The sequence below is a fragment of the Tachysurus vachellii genome, chromosome 25, assembly GCF_030014155.1.
Source record: "Tachysurus vachellii isolate PV-2020 chromosome 25, HZAU_Pvac_v1, whole genome shotgun sequence".
Taxonomy (NCBI): Eukaryota; Metazoa; Chordata; class Actinopteri; order Siluriformes; family Bagridae; genus Tachysurus; species Tachysurus vachellii.
This window is the reverse complement of record NC_083484.1, coordinates 11854679-11882648: the sequence shown is the minus strand read 5'-3', so window position 1 is coordinate 11882648 and position 27970 is coordinate 11854679. Positions and strand designations below refer to the sequence as shown.

The 27970-nt window shown below is 38.5% G+C and overlaps 1 protein-coding gene across 9 annotated transcripts in view; it reads right to left on the bottom strand.

Annotated features, from left to right (window-relative positions):
- The window catches only part of arhgap33 (Rho GTPase activating protein 33), a 44887-nt gene extending 17376 nt beyond the window's left edge, over positions 1-27511 (bottom strand). Inside the window, exons 1-5 of one of the 9 annotated variants that reach the window (XM_060862300.1) lie at positions 27334-27511; positions 13355-13423; positions 7620-7657; positions 5739-5830; positions 2851-2935 (exon numbers count right to left, since the gene is read on the bottom strand). In XM_060862300.1, the coding sequence (XP_060718283.1) occupies positions 2851-2935; positions 5739-5830; positions 7620-7657; positions 13355-13423; positions 27334-27352 (303 nt within the window). In that variant the 5' untranslated portion in view covers positions 27353-27511. Of the gene's footprint in view, positions 1-2850; positions 2936-5738; positions 5831-7619; positions 7658-13354; positions 13424-25064; positions 25625-27333 lie in introns of those variants that run through there. The other 8 variants (XM_060862302.1, XM_060862303.1, XM_060862304.1 and 5 more) reach the window with 8 other exon arrangements.
- Positions 27512-27970: the final 459 nt, after the last annotated feature.

Genomic DNA, 27970 nt, shown 5'->3' with positions numbered 1-27970 from the left:
CACACACAGACAGACACACACACACACACAGACACACACACACACACAGACACACACACACACACAGACAGACACACACACACAGACAGACAGACACACACACACAGACAGACACACACACACAGACACACACAGACACACACACACACACACACACACAGAATTTTGATTTCGGTTCATTTGTAGTAACATTTTGAAGTACAAGTCACTCTGAAAACCAAAAGTCGGTTAGAGGAAATAGGAAGATCCCTGCGAACACCACCATGGTCACCATCTGTTTCACATCCTTCTGGCCCTTATCAGCTTCCTCTTAATTACCCAAGCCTGTGACGCACTCAAATTGATTTTTTTTCTTCTTCTGATTTTCTCAACACCACACTGCATGATGGACCGACATTACATCTGAATTACAGTGCATCATGATCCTACACGTCTGTAGGCCCATGAAGAATTCCTGGACTAGAGACAAGCTGAGAAAAAAAAACTTCCTCCTGAATTGGGAAAATAATTGTAGCATGAACTATTCAAAAGTGCACTGAATTCAAGCTGGTGCAGAGCACGATGAGTGAACAAACACTCTGCTCTGGCTTGCTGGGGTAACAGGGGAAGCCTGTGAGGTACAGCAAACTGTTTTAAAGTTAAGAGAGGAGAGGAGAGGAGAGAAGAGGAGTGGAGAGGGGATGAAAGAGAAGAGATGAGAAGAGACAATAAGAAAACATGATGAGATTAGATGTGACAAGGAAAAGAAACAAGAAGATAAGGAACTTAGAAGAAGAGAAGTGGAGAGAAGAGACAAGATGAGATGAACATGGACAAGAGTAGCGTAGAAGAACAAGAACAAGAAGAAGAAGCAAGAAGAAATGAGATGAGAAGATAAAGAACTAGAGGAGAAGTGGAGAGAGAGAGAGAGAGAGAGAGAGACACAGAGGGAGAGAGGGAGAGAGAGACGAGACGAAATGAGTAAACAAGAATATAATAGAGGAAGAGAAATGAGACAGAAAGAGAAGAAACACGAGGCAGCAAGAAGGGGAGATGAGATGAGAAAACACAAGAAGAGAAAATAAAGTAAAGGAGACATGGAGAGAAAAGCTATTACAAGCAGAGGCAAGACTGGAAAATCGTAGAACAGACAAAAAGAAACAAAAAGAAAATGAAGAAGTGGCTGGAAGACAAGATGACAAGAGATGAGATCAGGAGTAACAACACGAAGAAATGGCAAAAGAATAAGCAAGTAAGGATGAAAAGAGCATATAGGTTACACACCGAGATGCTTCATTTCTCTTTTGATTCGTCTGATTAGGACTGTTACCTCTGGGCCGCCTAAGTCATCTTACAGAATTATTATCTTGAACGAATAAATGTTCATGTTCTGCTTTAAATATGGTTCAGTGGAACAGGAAATACACATTGCATCAAATTTAAACTGCATATGGATGTTTGAGTGCAAGGTATGCAAAAAACATTTGAAGACATTAGGTGTGAGAGAGAGAATTGTGTGTGTGTGTCCACAGGCTTCTAGACATTTGAAATCATGACCCAGACTTCTGAGCAAGAAAGGTCATTCATCCTAAATGGCGGAGAAAGAAAGATGCGGGTGGCTGCTTTTCCCCTCCAGTGCAGTGTGTGTGTGTGTGTGTGTGTGTGTGTGTGTGTGTGTGAGAGAGTGCCAGACACGATGTGCATCAGTGCTGGCAATGTTCCTCCTCTACATTGCAGTACAGTCTTCTCACTGAGCCCCCTTCACATCAAGTTTCTAGACCTGACATATCTTGACACCCCCCCCCCCCCACACACACACACACACACCCCACACACACAAATGCTAATCTGCAAAGAAACTTGGAAATTGCATGCAATAACACAGTGTGTATATTTAAGGAAAGTACAGTCAAACATTCTATATTCAGACACAAGTCTGACACGTCAGCGTAAACGTGTGCATTTGGTGCTGTGCGATGGAGGAGGACGGCAGCACGACCCACATCACAAATATATGGACGCAGTTTCTCCGGGATACGGAATCGACTTAGCTCGTATAGTTGACGATCGTATACGCTATAGTTATGATATGTTCTTACATACAGTGATTTTATAGATGCAACTAGCCAATCACTGTAGTAGGCGGTCCAACTACTAGATGCCATGGTAATAATCAGTGGGCAGTGAAACTAGTGTTCCAAATCAGTTCTGTTGCTACTAAAATGAAATATTCTGGAAGGAGAAAAAGTCGATTCATATTTATATAAATGTCAGCTTTTCACAAATATGTCACTTCACTGGACACGCACACGTCTGATCACCGACAGTTACTGACAATTATTTCGAGAAGTTTCAGAAGTTGGCAGCTCTCACTGAAAAAGGAGTGATTTCCAGATAAACAGGAAACCTCTGTATATCAATTAATTTGAAAATTTGATCATTTCTATTTGAAATTTTTATATTCCTGTGAAGCTGCTTTGCAACAGTGTTGTTAAAAGGTCTATAGAAATAAAACTGAACTGAACTGAATAACCAGCAGGGTGTATGAGGGAACTGGTATCAGCTCGTTAGAGTGACTTGAGGAACACTCAGGATATTCAATTTGCAGACACTAGAGGGGAAAAAACCCCTGAACATACAGAGAATCCATCGAGTGTCAGTTTAGCTCACAGGCAGCTTCACTGGTACACAGGCTCAGGGGCAGAGGAGAAACTCGTTGAGCTGCAGCCCACAAAAGCATCAGACAGACCACATACCACTGAGCGCAAAAAAAAAAAAAAAAAACGTGTGAAACAAAAGTTCTGACACTTTGACATGCTATAGATATTGACTCAAAACTCCTAACACCTGATGCCGGCTATTAAAGCTTACCTCAATCGAACCAAAGGCGACGTTGTCATAGTGAAAGTGGGCACAGTCAGTGAGCTTTGGGAAGTGGCCTTTGACGACAGACAGCCTGAGATCAAAACAAGAGAACAAATGGTCAGTAAAAAAAAAAATACAGCGATCGAGTACACAGTCCTTGAGGGACTTATATATATTTAAATGTGTTAAATAAATTCCACACACTGGTTCAATTTGCTTTTATAGACATATTTACTAAATTACGCTCCATCATAATCTGAAGGCAAGAAAATCTGCTCCATTTTTTTTTGTGATTTGCTTTAGTCACGTTAAATCCAACTGACCAGGCAAACAGACCAATAGCTATAAGAAATCATACATAAACTTATCTTTGATAATAGTAGATAGAATCCCCCCAAATAAATCAATAAATAAATATTTAATCTGGCTTTATTTCACAGACCCCATATTTTGTGAACTAATGCTGTAGAAACATTATGATTTGTTTCCCCCTGCTATCTAAAGAAACATAAGTCTATTTCAAGGTGCCTCCCAAACTGCAAACTTGTACATCATTTGATGCTATATAGCATACATAGTGTGAGCAGTGTGTTTACACTGAAAATTCCAACAAGAGCATTAACTTACATGACGTAGAAGAATAGTTTGCTTATGTAGAGAAAGGGGGAGTGGCTAACAAATCCAGTTGGTGTTGAATGTTTACATTTTAAAAATTCCGCATCTTTTGCTAAAGCTAATGTAGCGAATTACGTGCGTTTTGATGTCATTTGCTAATGACAAGGAAACGGCTTCTACTTCTGTGTAGTAAAAATGTTAAGTGGCCCATTTGAAACAACCCTTCTAAAATTCATACACCAAGTGGTAGTGTAGAGTTTAAGTGCTTAGTGTAGTACGTCCTTTGGGATAGAGAAAGGACCTTCACAAAGCGGTAACGTCCATCAATCCGTTCACTTTCTGTAGTGTTTATCCTACACAGGGTCACAGGGAACCTAAAGCCTATCCCATGGGACTCAAGGCAAGGGGACACACTGGGCAAGATGCTAAGCCATCACAGCGTAACTCATAAGAGCTTAAAATATTTGTTCTGCTTAATGATTTTTAGGAATCCAAGCTCATCACTTTTTCAAACCCTTTAGAAATATTTTTTTGAAAACAATATGTCTCGCTGTATAAGAATTTGTTTAAGAAATTCCATAAAAATTTCACACCGCATCGGATAGCAGGTTTACATCCTCATTTACTTGTACACAGTAAATGAGTACATTTTTTTTTTGTACATTTTTTACAGTCGAAGAAATATTATACAACTTCCAAAGTTGGTATATTATTATTTTATCGTTATATTCAGTATGAATTCCACCTCTAATAAATAAATACCAAATAATACATATAACACAAACAAGTTCCTGCCATTACTTATGTTCTACATATTAAATATACCAGTAAATGTAAAAAGTAATATGTTAATTGATACATAAATGTCAATAAAAAAAACTAGCTGCTGGCAAATTGCTGTGGTAAAAACACTGGAAAAAAAATCAAACACTCTGGGAATACATCTAAATGATCAGTCTATATAATAGATGCCATGTTACATAGCTGGTTGTGTTTTTTTTTTTTAACTCATCCCCACAGAAGCTTTTCAGTATCTACATGAATACTAGACTCATACTGAGTCATGATGCTGTGAGTGAGATTTGCATATCCCTATCAGTTCTGTAAAAGGAAGTGAAACCAAAAACGCTTCCTGTTTTAGAATTCAGAGCAGCTCATTGGGGAGGTGATCGGTTTAGATAGATTCAGTATGCATGCAACTAGCACTGGACGTAGGCTGTTTTTTCAGCAGCTGCAGTTTTACTCTCTTACTGATGCAGAACAGCAATGAGGTATGGAAACGTTCTGTTGTCCTGGGATTAACTGGTCGCTCTCTGATACTGAGTGTGAACACTGAATTACACGAATCCCCATTTTAAAACATTCACACCTCCATGAAAGTTTGTTGTTAGCAGCAATCTATGCAGCTAACAATAGTGTTCATGAGCTTATGATGCATTTACTTTCTAAAAATTCCTATTGTTCATCCTATTGTACAAAAAAACCATCTACAAAAAGTAGTAAACTGCTTTATTTTTTATTTACTGTGGACAGAATGGGCTGCCATGTTGGCAACTTTCCAATTTGTGAGTTGCGCGCTTTAGCTGTTACAGCATTACTTTCGGTAAAAACCTGGAATAAAAGCATGAAGCACATGCCATCTTCAAATCAGCTTCCTAAACCACGTCACTTGTGTTTGTGAGTTTTTATTTATTTCATCATCTAAGAATAATTAATGTAGGAACAGGTAGAAAATTAGTTGGTAAAGTAAAATTTGCTTAACAGATATACAGTTGATCAGCTTTTCTTCGGTTGACATTCGTGTAGAAAATAACCAGAAATCTACACATTAATTAAAGACACAAATTAAACAGCCGAATTACAGTCACTCATCTCTTAATGTGACTAATTTCAAATGCAATTCATGGGAATAAAACAAGAAATGGCAATTTCTGTGTGCTATTTCAACGTGTGAACATTTTATGAAAATTAATCGCACATCACAATTAGTTTAAATAATTGAACATAATCTGTTTCTTGGATGGTTTAAGTGTACATGTTACAATTCGCAGCTCAAACACACAAGCACGTGCTGATGCTGATAGTGACAATAAGCATGTTATAATATACTGTGTGTATGTATATATATATATATATATATATATATATATATTATTATATTATATTCTGTGTGAGAAATTGGTTTTTCATTCAGTAAACTGGAAAAATACTATGAAAAGTACTATGAAAAATTGTACCTAGAACCAACAGTAACTAAATATTATGCCACAGTTGCTCACCTTTTGCTCATCTTCCCCTTCAAGTTGGCAGTGGTGCCAATGGAGCGGGTGGCGGCCTCCCCAGAACTGTCCAGATTATCTGTGCTCCGAGCCTGACGAGAGAAAGAAAGAAGAAAGAAAGAAAAAAACAACCAAACAAACAAACAAAAAAAAAAAAACACAGGGATATATATCAGATACGTTGGCCAGAAGGGTTTACTCCCATACTGCATGCTGGTGTACGAAACAAGTTCTCCACAATCACACACATGCACTTCCCCTTGATCATTACCTGCTGAGGAAATTCAGTATGTTAAAGCCATTGTTAGAGTCATTAACTTCTCCTTAACTTTTTTTTCCCCCCCCATCAGAGTTGGAGACACAGAACAAACTCCCATATCGTCAGCAACACTCTAACTGGATTCGCTCTCCTGGGAACTGTGGGCTATTTTACTTCCTCTGTTTCAAGTCGGCCACAGAAGCACAGATTTTTTAGTTCTGGTAGGCGTCTGGATCACAGCGGGAAAGGTTCTAGCACAGGAAAAATCAGCTTGTGTGACGTTTGATTGAGCAAGAAAGATAAGCATCGGCTGGGAGGTTAAGCTGCATCAAAAGCTTAAACATAGATAAGAAGAAAATCTTAGCACGTAGAGAAAAAGAGAAAGTAATTTTAGCACAAAAAACTATATCTATCGATAAGACGGCTACATTTTGACCTGGATATAAACAAACCACCAATAGTAAGCAACTTAATCATTTGTGACTCCAAAATTGACCAGTGAGACTACGGTCCCACCCACTTGGCATCTACTGTGGCATCATGAGACGAACGTTTACCTATGTAATGAAAAACTTTACCTATGATACAAAGCAGTTACTGGTCTCTCTTTAGCCCTCATGCTTTATAAATGATCTGAACATGTGGTGTGTGATTCTGGGTTTTGATTTCAACTGGCTCATTTTAATTTAAGGTAGTCGTAAATCCTGACACTAAATCAACTTAACTTTTAGGTTTAATTATTTTTCCTTGTTCAAAAGCACTACAGCTTTTGGACCTGACAGCTTGCATCTAGAAAAACAACATGTTGCACGCAGCCTAAATTGCATGGCGTGTTTGCCAGCTGTTTTGGCTCACACTCGAGTGTGTCGCACTCTGTCGTAACAAATATAACTGAAAAGGAAACATCCCCAGGATTTTATTCAAATGGATTACGAGATGCAAATGGGAAAGCACCCTGTACAATAATTAAGAATTCAAATATACCCATAACAAAACAATTCTATTTTATCAGTAGACTTTTTATGATACACAAAGCTTGAGAATTGCGATGCATCAGGAAAACCCATTATTGGCACATGTCTATGTTGCATCCTACCATGTCACACACATCAAGTTCAAGCAGGCTTTAAGCAGCTGATTCAAGTGTTGCTCAGTTTGAGATCAGCTCTGGTGCGACAGGATTAGAATGTGGGCTTGCGCAGACCACACACGAGCATTACGCTATACTTGAGAAAGAAAATGCATCAGTTGTGTTGTGTTATGACTTATAAAGCATGCTCATTCCGGTTCTGGTAATACTGATTAAGCTTTGCTGTGTAGGGGCTAGTCTGACGTTGTGAAGTTTCACCCACATGCCACTATTTGAGAAACAACACCGCCTGACATGTTTATGGATGTGTTGTGCAAACTAGGCTATTTCCCCCTCAGGGTATGAGCAGCTCTAATGCAAGTTCACTTCAGTCACTTCAAGCTCCAGAGACTGGAATTAAGCATTAAGCAGCAGAATCGAATTATTTGTAAAAAGAAAGATCATATAAAAGCTAGTAATATCTGCAAGCTGATCGGTTGAGCCAAAAAATCAAAGGACAACAGAAAAAGGAAGAAATACCCGTCTCACTTACCGGTAAAGCCAACTGCATCGCACTGGGCAAGGAGAAACCTTTGAAGATGGTCAATAAAAAGTTTGTCTTTCAGTTAAAGGGATTCAAAGTGACATTTAGCCACATTGCAATTAAGCAACGGTAAGCTAGACAGCTGCCACTCCTTCAGATTTGTACAGTTAAGTCATAAAAGTTGCACATCAAGCATTTTCCAGTGCATCCCAGGTTCTAGTCAGTCCAGATTATGCTTTAGGGAAAGCCACAAATTACCAGTCTCAACACATCCAAAGGTAAAGCCATTATAGCTGTTGATGCATGCAACACAACAAAACCAGCTTAGTGGCTTTTCAGCCACAGCTAAAACCTTTAATTTTGTCATTCATAAGCAGTTTAACTGGCTTGTAGACGAATTTGCATTACATTGTTATGATTTTCACGCAATGTCTATCCTGCACACAGTCTATATTTCACTCCATCCCTTCCAGCTCTTCAGTCCCTGGTGCAATATTCCAGATCAAACTCTTACAAGGCTGAAAGCTTCTGGATAAAAGAAGCACAGCTATAAGTTTCTCTCTTAAAAATGGCACTTATCTTCTCGAATATGATGCAAAGATAATCACATTTATTCTCCTTTCGCTGTGTCTCTAGCAACAGCTGAGGTAAGAGTACTCACAAGGGAAAAGAGAAATCAATCCCAGCTTGGATGAATGCCAAAATCTATAAAATGGAGCAGAAATAGTACGGTTGCATTTGTCTTTGTGAATTCATGGTTTGGAAAAAATGACCAAGTCATATGGTGATATAGGAGTAATATACAATTATGGCAAACACACACTAGAGAAAAGCTGAAATGCTGTCTGAATGCTAAAACATATTTTAACACCATTGCCACAACAAAATGTTGTAGGGAGTGGTGGCTCAATCATAAAGGCTCTGGATCTGATCGGAAGGTTGTTGGTTTAAGCCCCAGCACCACTAAGCTGCCACTGTTGGAAAACTTGAGAAAGGCCCTTAACACTCTATGCTGCAAGGGTGTTGTATCTTTCTGACCCTGTACTTCCTACCAAGCTGGAATATGAGAAGAAAAGAATTTCACTCTGTTGTAGTGTATATGTGACAAACGCTGCTTCTTTTTCTTTTTCAAAGAGTCTGATGAGTACACGGTTCAGTACTCAAAATCACTTTACTTAATTCATGTCAAGCACCATGGGACTCTTTTTTTCCCCCCCAAATGCTGCCCATTAATGCACTTGGAATATCACACATCTGTGCACTGGAATAGAGGACATTTTGCATAGCATCTCTTTTTTGCAGCCTCCACTGCCCAACAAGAGCAGGAACAGAGGATAAAATAAAACCCAGCTGGCACCTGCAACTCTTACCAAAATACATGGTGAAGGGAAGCAGAGTGGTATACAAACATACAAGGAGCAGGCAATGGTCGAAGAAAGTTTACTCCAAACAATCTAACATGCACTATTAAGCTTAACACCTGGGTACTGCTGTAAAGAGTATGGATGCTGGGTTCATTCGTTCATGAAATGTTGCAACATATGCGCTTTTGTTTCTATATTAATGCACTTAACAAAGCACATTACTAGCTACCACATTAAGACTAGATTTCCAGGCAACCAAAAATAGGACTTGGCAACCCAATGGGCTTTCCATGTGACCAAGTGTCAATTATCAATACACCAATCTCTAGCTCTGAGGCAAACATCTAATACTGACTAGTTAGTTTGGTTGCCAGGAGTCACAATTTTTACATATCACGACGGTACATATCACTACGGACTACACTTCCGTTTATATCCTTGGTAACCTTGGATATAGTTGGTAAAGATAACAACCTTTGAGTTTTCTATAGTCTGAGCTACTACAAATAATTAAAAAATGCAATAAATAAAGCCATTTTTTTTTACCAGCATTCCAGGCCTTGGTGTAAGCAGGCATCCTACAGGACATTCAGTAACCCCACACCCGTCCGCTGTGGCTAGCTCGGGTTTCTCTGTCAGGGCTTTGTGGTACAGTGGATTAAAGGAATGTGTCTTCACTAACCAGCTGCTTTTCATGAAGCCAAACTGGCGCAAAACAAGACACTAACTGTATGACAGACGGGGCCCTGTAATCAGCCGATATTTATGACAGATCATATTTGTTACACACTATTGTCCATATTGTCCTTCATGGAGACAGGAAACATTTAGCCCTGTAGAACGATACGTAGTACGCTATGATACGTACTTCTTATGTCTAAGAAGTATTAAAAACTTAAAATACTTAATATTCACTACTTAACCACCTACAGAGTTCTCTTGGGATTATCATTTCTGATAACAATGGCTGAATTTTCACAATATTAAATCAACCATCACGTATAATAAACTAATATTTCAGTCTTCTTTAATGGTAGAGTCTCACTATCAACTACCACTGCTAATCCACCACATCACTACGTCATAAGTTATACTAAAAAGAGAAATCCAAATGTTACCTTGGACATCCCTTTCTTCTTGAACATTCTGAAGGCTGGGGCCAAAGGTCAGAGGTCAGAAATAGTGTCCACAATCGCCGAGTCATCCACCTTCTGTTATCATCGCGTCATAAATCTCCGACATTGTTACTCTATGAATAATCGCCTGTCGTTCATCACTGTAGGTAAAGGCACACACCGATTTCTCTGTAATGCCATTTTCTGCTCTGATAAAGCCTATTTTCTTCTTTAAAAATGCTCCGTTTTCCTTCACTTGCTCCTTGTTGCTGTCACCGATGCACACCCAGGCACCTGTTGAATATTTGATGTGATGAAGTGCGATCTGAACTGGGGTCAATGCCACAATTGAAGCTCCTCAGCTGCTCTGGGTGAAATGAGGTGGAGTCGCTCGTATGACACTTTCCTTGCTGTGGAATCTGACATTTCGAAAAACTAGAGAATGGCATAAATGAAATTTGACTAGTCAGAATCTATTAAGTAATTTTCTGTAACAGCAAGGCTTGGACCACAGTGCTTGTTCTAATAGGTTAGAACTTACTGTAAAAATCTTCCCTTGTCAATCACAAATTATGTAGGTATGAGTGAGCTAACATTTTCAGAAGAGGGCAAACAGATTTCCTCCTTCCATGTATCCTGATGGAAGTACATGTTTTCACCACCCTTCCTGGTTGATAGCGGTCTTATTATAAGGTGTCGGAACTAACAAAACCAAACGGCGATGATGTTCCAGAATATTAAATAACAAGGATAAAACCTACAGTATGGTGTTCTTTAGATTAAAAAAGCAAATAATTCACATATTATGATGAGAAAATAAATATAAGTAATTTTTTAGGGAAACTTAACCAAATTAGATCTTCTAAACATGTTAGCAAAATGTACTGTTGGCTTTGAATCTTTAGTCCTGAACGGCAGCCAACGTTCTGGCTCAAGCTGCTGAACTTCCCACTATTAAAACCACTACAAAGCCACGACCGTTCAATGATCCACAGAAACCTTTCCCTAGAAGAAACAGGGAAGTACTTCGATGCTACATATAAATAAGGTCTAATCCTCAAAATGTACCCATATAGAGAAGCTGGTAGTACTATAGGACAACTGTACATTCTGGAGAGATTAGACAGCACATGGCAATAGCACAAGCACAAAACACACAAACGATACGCACAAGTGACGAACATGCAAGCACATACATACACACAAATATGCGGTGACAACATGCACATTAACAGATATGGGCAGAACTGGGTTCAAATTTCAGTGAGTCAGCAAGTGAACCTTAATCAATATGAGTCACTATAACATAATAAATTCATTTTGCTAGTTTAGGGATGAACAGTAACTGGAACAGAATGCATTCCAAAACCTAGTGTCAGTATTCCAGATAATGTTTGATGATTGGCAAATGACAATTTACAATGTTTAAAAATATAAACCCACGAGCAATGGCTGTGAGTACTGGGCTGAGCAAAGCTGGTGGGATAATAAACGAAAAAGACTTGAAATATCAGCTCGTTTAGAGCGACGTGGTTTGTGATAAGTCTTTCTTTCTTGAATGTAGAATGGAGGATGATTCAGTTAAAGTTAATACACAACCAAAAGTCATACCATTTTCCACAATTATTCCCTTTACCATATCAAAAAATGTAACTTTTTTTCTGCTCCTTCCAAACATGCCAACATGGCTAACAAGAAAATCTGAACAAAATTTTAAAACAAAAGCCCTATAATATGCCAGTGTGTGAAACGGCATTTTTTTTTTTTCCAAAATGATGTGTGACAAGCAACACTAAGAAAAACAATGAGGTGAAATACTAGAGTGCTCTCTACTAGTGTTAATTTCGTCAGACGAGACGAGACGAAATATGTTAGTCAACAACCTTTTTTTTCATGACTAAGACGAGACGATGACAAGACTGCACCACTGTCCAAAAACGCTGACTAAGACTAAATTAACATGCATTATTGTTGACGAAAAAAGACGAGACGAAAATGTTTTGTATAAAATAAAAACTAAGATAAATCTCTTCATTTTCGTCTAAAATTGTCTCTGCTTTTTCATCAGCTGTTACGCCTTTAAAATATTCAGAACGAGTTCGTGGCTTTGCGCTGTTTAGTGTGTGCGTAGAAACAATTCGTCCACACACCGCTCAAAATAAATAAATAAATAAAAAATCCTGAGCGCAAGTCCACCGTCTAGGCTTTTTGTGTTAAATTATATTTCCTGTCGCTGCGCAGGCTCTTTTATTGTACATGACAGCTTATGTCCCGATGACCGGTCTTTGCATTATGATTAAAAGCAGTATCAATAAAGTAAAAAATGTGATGTGCAGTCAAGTTCGAGTGAAACATATGTGAAACACTTTTTACTGAAATGTTTATCAGTAATAATCTCAGTAATAATGTGTTTTTTTTTTTTAAAAAAGACAAATTTTTTGACTAAAACTAGACTAAAATTAAAAGACTTTTAGTCGACTAAAACTTGACTAAGATACCTTGAGTTTTCTTTTGACTAAAACTAGACTAAAATGACGAGACTTAGTCGACTAAAACTTGACTAACAAAAAAATATATGTGAATGACTAAATATGACTAAAACTAACAAGGACATTTTGCACAAGACTAAGACTAAATTAAAAATAAGTGACAAAATGAACACTACTCTCTTCTTTATAATTAGGGCCTCCTCTGTCTTACTGAAAGTTCACATTCTTACCACAAACCTCAAAAATTCACAGGTCAAAATTCACCTAATTTAATTAAAGCAAAGTGAAAGTAACAGCTAAATCCTTTCTGCTTCAGCTTCTCTCAGGCAAATTGTACACTTCTGCTTCATCTAAAAAAGCAAAAATGTACAGCTTTAGTTGACTTCCATATTCCCTTAGTGGTAAAATTGTACATTCTAAAGCTAAACCATAAATGCTGGCACATGTGCGTTGCTTTTAATGACGAACAGTGTTCTTAAATTTGTGCGCGATTAAGTCGACTCTGCTTACAATTTTTCAAAAGCATTCGGCGGGTTTCTTTTTTTTTATATATTGAGGATTGTGAGTTGGCAGCAGTTTGGTTGCATTGTGTTCCTTTTTCGTTTAAAGTATGCCACCAGCTTTATCAAACATGTTTATATAAATACAGAGCACATGATGACCATTAGCCTGTAATCATTCCATTACTTGGTTCAATTGCTGATGAAAGTGATTTGTGAGTTGCTGAACCCCAGCCTGCATTCATGGAGGACAGGTGAAGAGGAAGGTATACTTACCAGGCATCTCGGTCAGGCTCATTGCTCGCATAAACACGACGCATTTCCGAACCCAGTGGGGTCCTGACACTTGGCACAAAAAAGGGAGAATAAAGGCCATTTTAATGCCACGGATCTGACTGAGTGATCAAGTGTAAAGACAAAAGTCAAAAGCTGGAGCCATCAACCCCCAAGCAGACATCACTTATGGCAATGAAAATAAATTACACAGTAAACCAGACATGTATCATTTTGTTGAGTGTGTCACAGCGCTTAAGATGAAATAGCCTCATAAAGAACAAATAACATAAAATGTTCAGAGGTCATAGGTGACCAGGGCTGAATGTTTCCTTATCGATAAGAGACGACAAGTAAACAAATGGCTTAATTCTGATACATAAAGGATTTAGAGTAAAAACTAATCCATACCGACCTACAAAGAGACAGAGAAATAAACTATAAACCTATAAACTGTGTGTTATCTGGTTTCTGGTTCTGCATGATTTACTGTTATAAAAATGACTAAGCACAGTACATCACGATGTGATAAGCCACAATGGCAATTCAATCCTTCAATTTGAATCCTATTATAGTACAAGGCATAAAATCTATTTCTGTACTTCAGTTACTGTTCACAACACAAAACAGAACTGGGGAAATATCTCAGTAACACTGTCCAAGTCATGATTGTTGGTGCCCAAAAGACTGGTTTGAGTATTTCAAAAACTGATGACAGGAAAAAGCCCAAGACATTCAATGAGAGTCTGTTCTGTGGGTGGAAACACCTTGTTGATGAGAGCGGTCACAGCAAAATGCAGACTGGAAAAGTAACTCAAACATCCACTCTTTACAACTGTGATAAGCAGAAAAGCATCTCAGCAGACACAAAATGCTGAATAGCCTACAACACAGAAGACCAAGTCCTGTTCCATTAAACCAGCCAATATAACAGGAATTTCAATCTACAGCATGCACAAGCTCAACAAAACGCGAGAGGCTTGCAGATTTAAAAAAGCTGTGGATTTTAACTGTTCAGTTTCTGATGTTTTGCATGAACATTAACTGAAGCTCTTGACTTGTATGTGCAGGATTATATGTACTCTGCTGCTGCTTGATTGGGTAAATGCATGAATCATCAGGTGTGTAGGTGTTCCAAATGAATATAAGTGGGCAATAAAGGTAAACTGTCATTTAAGCACAAATCCTATTACCAAACAATGCCGAGAGATCAGTGTTGTGTGAAGCCAGTGATTAAGTTTGGATTATGGACACAAACTTTTATTACTTTAGGGATTTTGCTAGGTAAAACTTAAAACTCCAGTATAAAATCAAAAGGTAAAAGAAGAAACGTTGCTCTCCTGGAGTAAAAGACACAGAAAATAAATTTAGTACAGTTAAAGCTCTAAATAACTGAAGCATCTATTTAAACACTGCATCAAACAGGGTTGTGTTTCACTTCCTTAATGACCTCTGATTAGAAATACTTTGAGGAAATCATCTTAAACAACAAAAACACACCTAGGGTTGGTTCAGGAAGAAAATAGTTAATAATGGTTAATCAGTAACTAACAAAATCACAAAACATAATATTTCTGGATGATCTGTAAAAATTCAGAAAATAATTTGAACATTTATTTAGCTACCTGCAATCAGTGTTTGCAAGTGAAACTTAAAAAAAAAATGAATACAATACTTATAATTAGTATTTTAACTCTGCATTTGACTCCTCAAAATAAAGATGCAATATATAAATTTTTGCTAGTTCATTTACAATCCACTCGAAGGTCTGATCTTAGAATACATATTGAGAATTAGACGGGCTTGATTAATGGTTTACAGTCTGCATTAGACCCATAAGATGCCACTGCCTCTAACAAAATGGTGACTGGCAGATTTTTTTTCCAGGATAAACAATAATTATCCTCAATAAATAAGTACAGGTAAATTAATTCAATTAAGAAAGATTATTCTGAAAGCATAGCATCTCAGCCTCTTTGAATAAAAGTGGAAGACACAGTAAGCAGACATTTGTAATCAAGGTTGGAATCAGACGGCTAGGGGAGGAGGGGTGGGGTCCGGGAGGAATTCTCTGGTATGGGGAGTATGCTGCCTCCTTGGCAATGTGTCGGGATGAAGAGCATATTTTTGCAGCAAAGGCTTCTGGTCTCTTGGAAAGCAGCAGTGGGCTCAGCTGCATAAATATAATTTCACTGTCTCCATTGAGACTCCAATGTTCATCCAACCATCTCGGCCTTAAAAAGGCAAACTTATTTTACTTAAAAAGTTAAAGAAATTTAATTTAAGTACCAATTTTGTTTTTGTTGTTGTCTTGGGAAATGAGTTCCATCATAATACACATATGAGGGGTCTGTGCTGCTATTAGGTTAACACTATTGCAAATTGATATAAAATATGGAAATAAATAACAATAATAATAATAATAATAATAATAATTTCACAGAAACACATTTATAATTCAACTGTTTTTTAAAATTGTTTTTTATTTCTTACTTGAGGTTATTTCTCTTTTGTAATAAAAAAAAATTCGTTTAATTCCTCAGGACTGACGTGTCTGAATAATCATTACCACACTAACATAAAGCTCGAACATGTGAACCAATTTAGTTCAGCCACAGACACTAAACTCTTGTGCGAGCAGAAGAAGTGCTGTGTTCTTTGGTCACTAGATATATGGTCAAACCATATATGGTCTAGGTTCCCTTTTTTTTTTTACTGTGAAGTGACAGTATGTCATGCTAGCATTCAAGGTTCATGTTCCTGATTCTGGAAAGATTAGTGAAAATAAGTGGATCTAGAAATGTAGCATGTGCCACAGCATCAAGTTGCTTTGGGGAAAAAAACAAAAGCGATATAAATATGAAACAATTGGAGTGTACTACAGTTTAACATCCAGATCAAATGAGATCTTTTGTTATGTGAAGATGAATAGGAAGTGGTGTTCTTTCATGACTTGTGAAGTAAAAATAAATAAATAAATAAAATAACTGCTTGTCCTGTGAATGAAAACTGTGAATGATCTGTAATCTTGTCTCAGGCGCCTGGTCTAGCAATATGTCTGCTCCTGCACAAAGTGTTGGTCACTTCTGCAAGTTAGTCAGTAGTTGTTTGGTAAAAGCACAGTTGCAGTGATACATTCACAAGTGTCTTAATATAGAAAAAGCCTGCTGTCAGGGCATCTACGGTTATGTGGGTGTGCATCTCTATAGAAACCACTTGGGCTTTAGCCACAAGAAGCTGCATGCAAGTTTGTGCTTAAACTGAACAGACACTTCTTGCAATTAACAGTTCACGTCGTTAAAATGAGCTTGTTGCAATATTCGGAGGAAACAAAAGACACAAATATGTCATATCTGGTACATTAATAGATATTATCTCAGTATGTGGTAGGGACACATGGTATTGTCTATGCCTGAGGGTGTGGAGGAAAGTGTGTCATACACACAATACCGTTTCATACATGTACATTTGTTGTCTGTTACCCAAACACCCTTGAACCTTGACATCTCTCTAATTAGCCTTGACAGCTAACAAGCTTATCTACACACACTGTGCAACCTAAACATATAAACTTGCATTTCACTCCATCACGATATTTTCCAGTTGACAATTCTAACCAAAATACTAATGACTGCGTGGCTACACTTTGGTTCATAACAAAGGTTTAACATATAGACAAAGAAACAACACCCTTTTAACATATCCACATCTATAACAGTCTATAATTAAATTGGAGTGTGCGGTTATGATTCCCCCCCTCACAGTTGATGTCCTGGTCTCACCCCAAAAACAGGACAATGGTACAACAGACAAGGCGCCCAAGCAGAACAGACGTAGGTTATTGTTATCTGTCTTTCTATGGCCATCTTTACAGACAGCAGAATGTCTAGGGGGAATTTGTTAGCATGTACACGTGACAGATTATCTTTTCATGACCACAAAACCATACAAATGTCGAAACACTGGACAAAACAACACACACACAAAAAACAGTACTGCAAATTGAAGTAGTTGAAATTCATGTAGTCTGAACAATTCATGATTTCTGAGATCTGAAATCTGTGTAGTGACCACTAGGGAATAGCATAACTGTTTATCTGGTTTAAACCTTGCTTAACATCCAGAATGAGTCTAACTTATTTGGATGTGGTCACAGGTATATTGAGGACAATGGCTTCAAACTGAAACAATCCTTTTTATAATCTCTGTCAGAGGATACTCAAACGTTAATAGTCTGTATTAATGTACTTAACTATCTAATTTGACACACATTATATAAGTCAATTCTTTGGACTATTCGGTTTCTAGGCAACCAAATCATGGGCCTGTACAAGCACACTAAAGCTTTCAACTGCCCGGCGGGCTAGCTAATAAATTTATGATTCACCCTTGATTATTCCCTCTGTTTTGGAAGAAAAGTGGACAAGAAGCAAACCCTACAGTCTTTTTCTCCCACTTGGGTGCTTCCCCATTTCCTACCCTCCAGGGTGGAAGAACTAGTTCAAAGACAGTGTTGAATCTTTTCATGTGTCTTCATTCTCCCCCTATCCCTCCACCCTGCAATCATAGTTTAGGCCACAATGAAGTGAATGCAATGAATGACAGTGCAGGAAGAGTAGACTGTGAATGGTGCATCATGGGAGCACCGTGGGAGAATGCGAGAGGGAAAAAAAATGTTGGCAAACTCGTGAGATACCGAGTACAAGAGAAAATATTAGAAGTAACTAGCACCAGGGTAATGCTAACTCAGTGGTTAAGGTGTTGAGTTCAACTCCCAGTGTTGGTAGAGATCCACTGTTGGGCCCTAGATCCTTGAGTCTTGGATCAATTGATTGTATCTTGAGATTGTTTTCAAGTAGCTGGTCACTACGTCAGAATAATGTCCTTTCCCATTCCATATCATTAAAGCAGTAAATATCTTCCTGAAAAAAAAAATACTGAAGATCAATTGTCTGTACCATAGGAGATACAGAATATTCATTGATACATGTTCTGATGACACTGCTTCAGCCATTAATCTCTTTCATAAAGTCCTGCAACTGTTCTGTTTCTTTCCTCAGTTTTCCAAAGACCTTCGACCTTCCATGGAACAAAGCAGACCTTGGCCTTCCCTTTCACCCATGGCTTCTGAAAGCCCTGGGAACCTCCCCTCCCTCTGCTGGATACTTCCCCAAGCCTCGTCTTTAGGAACCTACCCATCCCCCAATTTTCTGAAGGCCCTCATTTAAGGATCTACCACTCGTATTATGGATATGTCCCTGAATATCTAAGGCCATTACTACACTCTGATCAATGTCATGAGGTTCCCTGCTGCAAAGACAAAACCCTCACTAACCATTGCTCAAGGCCATGAGGATCAGTGGCTGTGAGTGTCAAAGCTTAAAAAGTGGGGGACCAACCACAGACAGCGAGGATAGACTTTTATAGGGTTATACTTAGAGTGAGCATTCCGGATGAGGGTCTCTTAGAAACTGTGCTCCCACATTGCCACATCCCACCCCCACATTCCCCTCTTTGCTAAACACCCTGTCCTGCTTTCTGTGGAGGGGCAGGAAAGACAGAGAGTCATGGGCAGCATACTAAACACTGCATCCCAGCTGGGGCTACATGAGAGCGAAGAAGAAAAGGGGAGGGAAAAGAGGAGGGTGGAGGGAAAAATACAGAAAAGCAAAAGAATTAGAGTGAATGGCATAATACAGAAAAGCAAAAGAATTAGAGTGAATGGAATTCACTCTTCAATAGAAGAGTTAGGCAAGGTGCGTATTAGAGAGAGCCTGTCTTTCTGCAACCAAGGGGAAAAAAGAAGGGAAATAAAGATGAGAAAACGAGAGTGTCTCTTGGCCGAGTTGCTAGATGATGTGGTTTCTGTGAAGGGTGGGGGTGGCTGCAGGAATGATGCCACTCCGAGAGCGCTTGTGCTGGCACCGCGTGACGTGGGCACAAGTTCAAAGCAGCTGTTTCTATAGGAGCGGCTCACACTTTAGACCTTGCCATGAAGGTGCGAATGGAAATGGGTCATGTGATAGAAATGAGCAACCTAAAATTGAAAGTCAAGCCAATTCCAGTCAGCAGAATTTATTTGGATACATTTTAAAAGATTTGCAAAGATCTAAAATAAATTCATTGGTAAATCTAGCACAAAATAATCAAGTTTTGGATTGCTCGGCAATGTTGTCGTGGCAACACAGAGCTAAAAGTACATACAAACTAATGCAGTCCTCTTCAAAGCAGCAAATAGTGTTTTTATAAGCTTGCTGCTTGCTTTATGTGATTTTTACCCTCTAGGCTATGCATTATTAATCATAAGGGAAGTGCAGCTCTGACTCGGACCTTGCTGAGCCACAAAAATTCATTAAAATAAAAGAACAAAGGAGGAAACTTCCTCTTCATCTTCCAAGCAGAAAGAAAGAAACCAGCCAAATGAAGACATCTGTAGTTTTATATGTTGACTCTGGAATAAAGTCTAATTTCCAGAGTTAGCGATGAAAAAATAAAAGGCTTCAGATTGCAAAAATCCTGTTTTATAGCCACCACTGAATAAAGCAGAAGACAAACTAGACTTCCTTAGCTAGGAGGGATTCAGTAATTATGGCCAAAGGAACAGTGTAATTCAATTAACAGGTAATGTTAGCTAGCTAATTTCCTTTTTATAAATATAAACATGACGGCATATTCTGAAAATAAGGTGCGTCCAATAAGATAGCTACTTAATTAACAATTTTCATTCTTGGTTATTCAGGAAAACGAGACCCGAATTTTTGTTTTCTTGCTTCTCAACATAATTATACAGTTAAGCAAGTCTGTCTTGACAAACTTGAAGTAAATTTAATTTGCGAAAAGAAGTGGATTCTTTTTGGTGCTGGATTCTTGCGATCCTTCCCCATTCGAGTCAACTGGCTCTTCTGTGAGGCAAATTTCACTGCGTTTGGTACGCTTAAGTGAGTTACTGCAATGGAAATTCAAGTAAAATTAAGGCAAAGTGTGTCCTTTATAACAGAGTGATTTGCCTCCCTGTGACAGAGAAAGAGTGAGAGAGCAAGGGTGGTGAGATGAGGGTTGATGAGGCATGATGGTGGGTCATCGACTAAATAAGCACTGACTCTGACCTGAGGGAGCAGTGTGAACTCGCAGTCTGGGAAAGAGGTCAAAGACACAGCTGGGGCTTCAGTCACCCTCAATAAGCTGCTTGAGCTAATAACACCCTTCCTGATCCCTTTCACAAATCAACACATCATAGTAAGAGCATCTGAGTGGTGTAAAATTATTCACCAAAAATGAATGATGGCATGATTGAATGTTCAGCCCTGGATGAACAACGTCACAACGACATTGGTCAGAGGACCATTAAGATGTGGTTTGGGAAACCTTGGCTTTTTGGGAAACCTTGGCACAAATCGTGTGCCGAAAGTATTAAACCAGTGTTGTAACAGGTAAAGAATATTAAGAATTTTACCTTTTAAATATTTCCCTGGAAATAAGCCAAAGCTGTACAGTACATTTTCTATTTCTAGTTCAAAATCTAAAATTCTAAACTCAGTTCAAAAAGAAAATGCCCTTTTGATAAGTTTCAAAATATCAACACAGTAGTATGAGCATATCTGGAACTGCTGTCAGAGCTGCTGTTATAGAATATAGATTAACATCCTCAGTCAAATCAGAATGGAGAATTCAATAGTGCTGAGGTAAAATGGATATCAGCTAGGGTGAGGTAAGTTGTATGTAGGTTATCATAAATGTCAATGATAACATGGCTGTAAGTGATATAGGCTGGACGCCATTAACTGTCTTTCTTGGATAGTTTCTTCAATTGTGACCCAAAGGTATACGTCCACAAGCAAGGTTGCAACGGATAAGGAAGTAGAAACTAACCTCATTTACGAGTCCTGTAACAATGTTAAAATTTAGCTTTTAATCAGAACTACAGACTAGATATTTCTGCTGATATATTTCTGATATGTTCTGCTGCTGAACACTTGATTCAGATTGTTATGCTATGTTTGGAGAAGTGCCATCGTTTGTGAAGTGTGAATGGCTAAAGGTTACTTAATACCAAAGTAACGAGTGCCTGTCTCTCAGGACATTTTGTTGTACATCTTTGTTTAGAACCGATATTCAAGGTTATATTCAACCCTGCACCTTACCTTCATGGTATAAGATAAAACCAGTAGCTGCCATATAATGTGGTGTAAGACAGATTGGTCTTGTCTAGGTGCAAATGGGCACGGATAAAATGATTTTGGTCACATAAATGTACATGTAAACAGGATGCATAAAGAAAAATAAATAAAGATAAGGGTTAGGAAGTATACAATAGCCCCATGCATTTGTGCTCACTCGCTTTCTTTCACTTCAGTTAGCATTTAGAGCTTATTTATGCAACAACCTGAGTGGCAATGGATCATGAAAAGACGAAATGTTACATAACAGACATTTCTGACTCACACAGGCTAACTTCTAAGGTCATACATGTGTGGCTGTGCATGTACAAGAGTGTGCATACTGAGCTTCTCACATACTGATAGAAGTTGTTGTTTTCTTTCCCCGCTAGATGCGGATTGTACATGTACGAATAGTAGGGGTCACTAGATTAAAGAGGAAGTCATAATTTGCAACCCAGGCCACAGATGTGACTGGTCCCCAATTACACTAATTATGGACAGGCAGCTATAAAAACACAACCCACAACGTCAATGGTAAAGGAGGTTAACACAGGCCGAGTTAAAGACCATCATGGCTGCCAGGAACATCAGTGCGAATGAGAAAAAAGTTCCTGAATGCAATGAGAAAGTCATGGCCTTGCTTTGATACAAAGATTACAGAAATGGACTATGTAAGACGCACTATGGTACTCAGCAAAGCATCAGCCTGGGGGCCGTATTGATCTTCAAATGATGGCCAGTTTTAAAAAAATGGAGCCAAAGCACTCAAAACAGCCTGGTGTCTTGGTGGCAGACACCACCTGAGACAGCTTACAAACAAAACCGCAATGCTGTGTGAGTAATTAAACACCTCCACTGCCTACCGCTGACACCATGGCAGTGCATAACTCATCCTTAGGAGGCCTGAGAGACAGCAGATGAACTGTGATCTTTGAAAAGTACAAGTAGAGGAAGCTCTTTCTAGCCTAATCTTAACGGGTGTGATTGAAGTCCTTATGCTTATGTGTTCGTTTTAGAAACAGGAATAAAGAGTAATCCAAGTTTAAGTCCTTATATGATTCACACAACAGCAAACAATGCTTGAGATATGCCACAACTCTGCTGAAGCTAAACGAACTTGATAATAGCTTGTTGATGTAGCTAAATATTAAGAAAAGCAAGTTTAATGAGGCCGAGTTTCACCCTTGGAGGATTTCTCACTGTCCCCTTCAACTTACGCCAGTTGACTTTAACACGGTCGATATCCTAGATGGACAGATTCTGTTTAAATTTGGTGCACGTTTGAGTCGAGGTTAAGCATCAGGGGATCAGCTGAGAGACATTCGGTTATCATTAGAAGGCATATGATAACTTACTCACTCACTCATTTTCTACCGCTTATCCGAACTACCTCGGGTCACGGGGAGCCTGTGCCTCTCTCAGGCGTCATCGGGCATCAAGGCAGGATACACCCTGGACGGAGTGCCAACCCATCGCCGGGCACACACACACACTTTCGTTCACTCATGCACTCACACACGACGGACAATTTTCCAGAGATGCCAATCAACCTACCATGTATGTCTTTGGACCGGGGGAGGAAACCGGGTACCCGGAGGAAACCCCCGAGGCACGGGGAGAACATGCAAACTCCACACACACAAGGCGGAGGCAGGAATCGAACCCCCAACCCTGGAGGTGTGAGGCGAACGTGCTAACCACTAAGCCACCGTGTCCCCCTATATGATATCTTAATGATAAATAAAAACATTAGTCCTGATAGAGAAACCCCAATAGTGCATATAGACAGAAACACCACAAAAAATGTTCCTGTCAAATAATGGCAATCCAAGAGGCGACCGGAAATGTAAAAAATGTTCAGGGTAATGCACTACTGTAGAGGAATACCTGTTCCTGGGGTAGTACATACTCTCTCAACTAAAGAGAGTGTAATAGTCTTGTGACAAACACAACACTAGTAAAGGATGAATCATCAATTTTATTGTTGTTTTCCCAGAAGTGAGGAACTATGAAATTAAGACATATCATATCACGTTCTTCTCCTAATAATGATATCGATAGTGAAACCACGAGTATCAGCCAGTATCGATACCTATTCAATGATTCTTTTCTTTTTTTTTTTTTTTAAATTAAGCTTTAAAATGAGATTTTTTTAAAAGCAATTCACAAAAACAACTTTAAACAAAAATGTAAACTCTTACACTTAAGCCCACAATACGGTATAAAAGATTGCTTTTAATATAATTAAAAAGCAATCCTAACAAAAACATCATTTTTTTTATTGTTTGATTCAGTTTTGCAAATCCAATTCCCATCTTTTACATTTATTACAGGATCAACTTGAAGTTAACCTTTTCATTTTTCTCCAATATTTTTGCCACCGTTTTTTGCTAGTCTTAACCCAATACTGATCCTGAGTATTGAATTGGTGCCAGGACTAACAAAGTTAAAGTGAGGCAACTATTTTTTTGTATCATTTTCTAGATATTGTATTGTATTGCTGTAAGCAACCAGTGCAAACAGGTCTAAAACACTAGGACAAACTGATAAAAGGGGCTAGGTGAGGGAGTTTAGAAGGCCTATTTCTACCAAGTGCTTTTTTTTGCAATACCTTAGAATGACCTGACCAAGTATGGGACACGGGCTCAGGGTCACCCTGATGGGATCAGGGTCTAGATTAAAAAAAAATATCATGAATGTTTTGTTTTATTATGAACTGTGTGCTTTAGAAGAATAGCATGAGCGGTATATATTTTGTATATTTTAGTATAATAATATATTATCAGTCAAGGTCCTTGTGAATGAGGCTCCCACAAAACCACAAAAGTAACAGTGCCTTTCAACAAGGACAGTGCAGTTTGTTCGTCTGATATTTCTTCGTAGGCTGTGTTTGCCTTGGCGAGCTTTTCCAGGCCGGTTTATTTTCTGTGGAACTGGCTGATCCACCGACTCTGAGCAAACCATTCACGGGGCAAACATCCATCTGTTGTGGACGTGTTCCCAGAACATCAGCATACCTGAAGCGACTCTCCAAACCCGAAAACAAGACAAAATCCAACGATGCGAGAGGCTGTTGTGTTTTTCGATGCTTATACCTCCGAGACTGTTTTGATGTGGCTTTAATCAGAATAATCAAAACGTATCGTTGTTAGAGCACAAGACCATTTTAAAGATGTGGAGGAACCAAAACAATGGAAGCATGTGGTTCATCAGTTTACCATCACACACACACAGACACACACAGACACACACACACACACAAAATAATAAAGGGAGGGGCTCTGAGACCATCACCTAGGCTTTGTGTTCAGCATCAGATTATGGACAAAACCCAGAATGATAGAATACTACACAGTCTCCAGGGTTAACTGGCAACACGAACAACAAACCAGACACAAAGATTAGATTAGCAAGCTAACTCATTTGCACACACGTCAAGTTGCGTGGTCTCCTTGACAACCCCGACTCGTGCGTTTTGTCCCAACCGGGTTCCCATATAAACGCTGCATATTAACCATCCAAATTAGATCTAAACAAAAGCAAAACACACGTACCACCATTCCGGGATCCTGATCAGAGAGCTGCAAGCTGAGGACCTCTGTGTTTAAGTCAACGCGTTTGTCTGTATATAACGGTCCTCGGTACGATCGCGAAGCTCCTACTTTGCCTGACGACATGAATCGAAGTTTTTCCTTACATTTTGATCTTTCCAAACGACTGCAATAACTCGTACCAAGACGACGCGACCGCTATCTGGAAAGAGGAGGAAGAGGAGGAGGAGGAAGAGGAGGCGAGACGCGTTCAGTGTATAAACAGCATAGTGTCGTCCAGGAGCTTTAGTACTTCCTTAAACAATTCCACTCTGCTGTGAAACTGGATTCATACAAGGAACTCAGTTGATTATTTGCCATTGTTCCAGCGGTAACTGCATGGTTACAGCATACGTCCTTTACCCATGTGAGCAGCCGCTCTGAACCTTCTCATCCTTCGCGTCTAAACACACGAACCAATCAGGGGGAAAAGCTGGGGGTCTGTTAGACGCCGCCATGGAAGCTCCCGCGGGTGGAGCCACGTATGACACATATTTATTGCTGTTCGCGATAGCGCAAATGACACGTATAAAGCAACCCAAAATATTTCTGAACTGTTCGTAAAATGTTTCCGCTGGACAGAACTCAGCGTTCGATTCAGCTGCAGTTTTATTTCGATAAGACGATCACCGTGTTCCCCCTGTTTTCCAGAATGGGTCGATCCTTGAAGTGCCCGCTCGCACAAAAGGAATCCAGGCGCGCGCCTCTCAGCGAGGGAGGGAGGGGGGAAATAGACTGAGGATGTTCCCTCAATAGTGGTCGGCATTTTGGATGCTACACACACACACACACACACACACACACACACACACACACACACACACACACACACACACACGACTTGTCTGTTTTTGCTAGTATCTTGTTGAAGTAAGCAAACACAAACAACTCTAGTATTAGAGTATTAGTATTAACGTCTAGTACGGAGCTCCGCTGGTGACACACCTATAATAATAATAATAATAATAATAATAATAATAATGAGAACGAGATAGTTTTATGATACTTTGTAACACAAAAATTAGATAATTAAGTCAAGGACACGACTTAGTAATGCACGAGAACAAGATTATTAAGTCATGAGCACATCTTGGTAAGAAGTGGGACCTCAATTATCTCATACCTTTTTTAACTCAATTAACTCAGTTATCTCATACCTTTTTAACTCAATTATCTCATACCTTTTTAACTCAATTAACTCAAATATCTCATAAATTTTTAACTCAATTATCTTACCTTTTAACTCGAGTATCTCATACCTTTTTAACTCAATTAACTCAATTATCTCATACCCTTTTAACTCAATTAACTCAATTATCTCATACATTTTTAACTCAATTAACTCAATGAACTCAATTATCTCATACCTTTTCACTCAATTAACTCAAATATCTCATACCCTTTTTAACTCAACTCAATTACCTCATACAAATATTTTTATAAAGAAAATATATCTTAATATCTCATATTGTCTTTTGCACTGACATACTATACTTCTTTAAACACCACTTTCTTCAAGTAGTCGCTTTTCTATTCTCCAATGCTGCAGCACTCAGACATGTTCCAGCATATTTATTTGACAGTAAGACAAGATAAGATTAAAGTAAGAAATAATAGATTTAAAAGCTATTTTGTTACATATCTTTAAAAAATCCCTTTAAAAAAGATTCAGTCCTCCATTGATTAATGTGATGCGGGTGGAAAGCAAGTGGAACGATTACATGCGAATATATTCATAATACATACAATGTACATATTACATATTGTATTTTTTATACTCCTCATCCTCTACACATATTTATGTGCATCTTATAGCCTTTATATATATTCACTGTGCATATGTTTACATCTATCTATCTATCTATACGTATGTATATATTTTTTTTTTGTTTACATCTATATATCTACACACACACACACACATATATATGCTGTACATATGTTTACATTTACATCTATATAAACATGTTGTACATATTTATCTGCACTTGTCTATTTATCTGCACTTGTCTATCACAATTGTTGCTGTGTACCTGTACTATGCAATGACAAAGTTCTATCTATCTATCTATCTATCTATCTATCTATCTATCTATCATCAGATAAGTTAAACAGTTTGAAAAGATTCAAAGCTCAACCTTCTACTGCAAAAGTAACAAATAAGAAATTAAGAATTAAGAGACAAATACAAGCTGAAATATACAGTATGTAAGGAAGCTATGATAAATCCTACCAGTCCCCCTTCTCTGCATCCTGGATACTATGGTGTGTTTGCGTTTAGCTCGGTCACTATTGTCAAAAATCGCTTCATGCTGAAGCAAAAGTGGACTCTCAGTATGAAATTAGGAAATGAGGCTTTTTCAAAACACATGATCTTATTCAATGCAGGGCTGACAGGGAACGAAACATTTTTTTCTGAGGAAGCAATTACAAAAACTTATTTTCGGTTAGCGTTTCCTGTTAAAAAATGAGAGAGAGAGAGAGAGAGAGAAAATAGTATGTGCTGTAAGATGTAGACTTGCAAATAAACACTCTAATGTTGATGCACCACCTAGTGGAACGCTTAGGAACTGCAACATATTCGACTAGTCTAAATGACAAAATACTTTATAGACGTTAAAATATCATTGTTACATTTATTTGTACCTGTTCTTAATATTTCCATTGATTTAATTGGTTACTGGCCTGATTTAACCCACTCCAGCCCTGATCATATAATTCAGTGGTTAAGGCATTGGGTTACTAATCAGAAGGTCGGGGTTCAAGTCCACATTCTGACCAACCTGCTCATAACTTGGGAGATGCGAAAACTTAAAGCATTTCACTTCGTGTGACTACATGTATGTAGTTTACTAAGAACAAATGTCTGT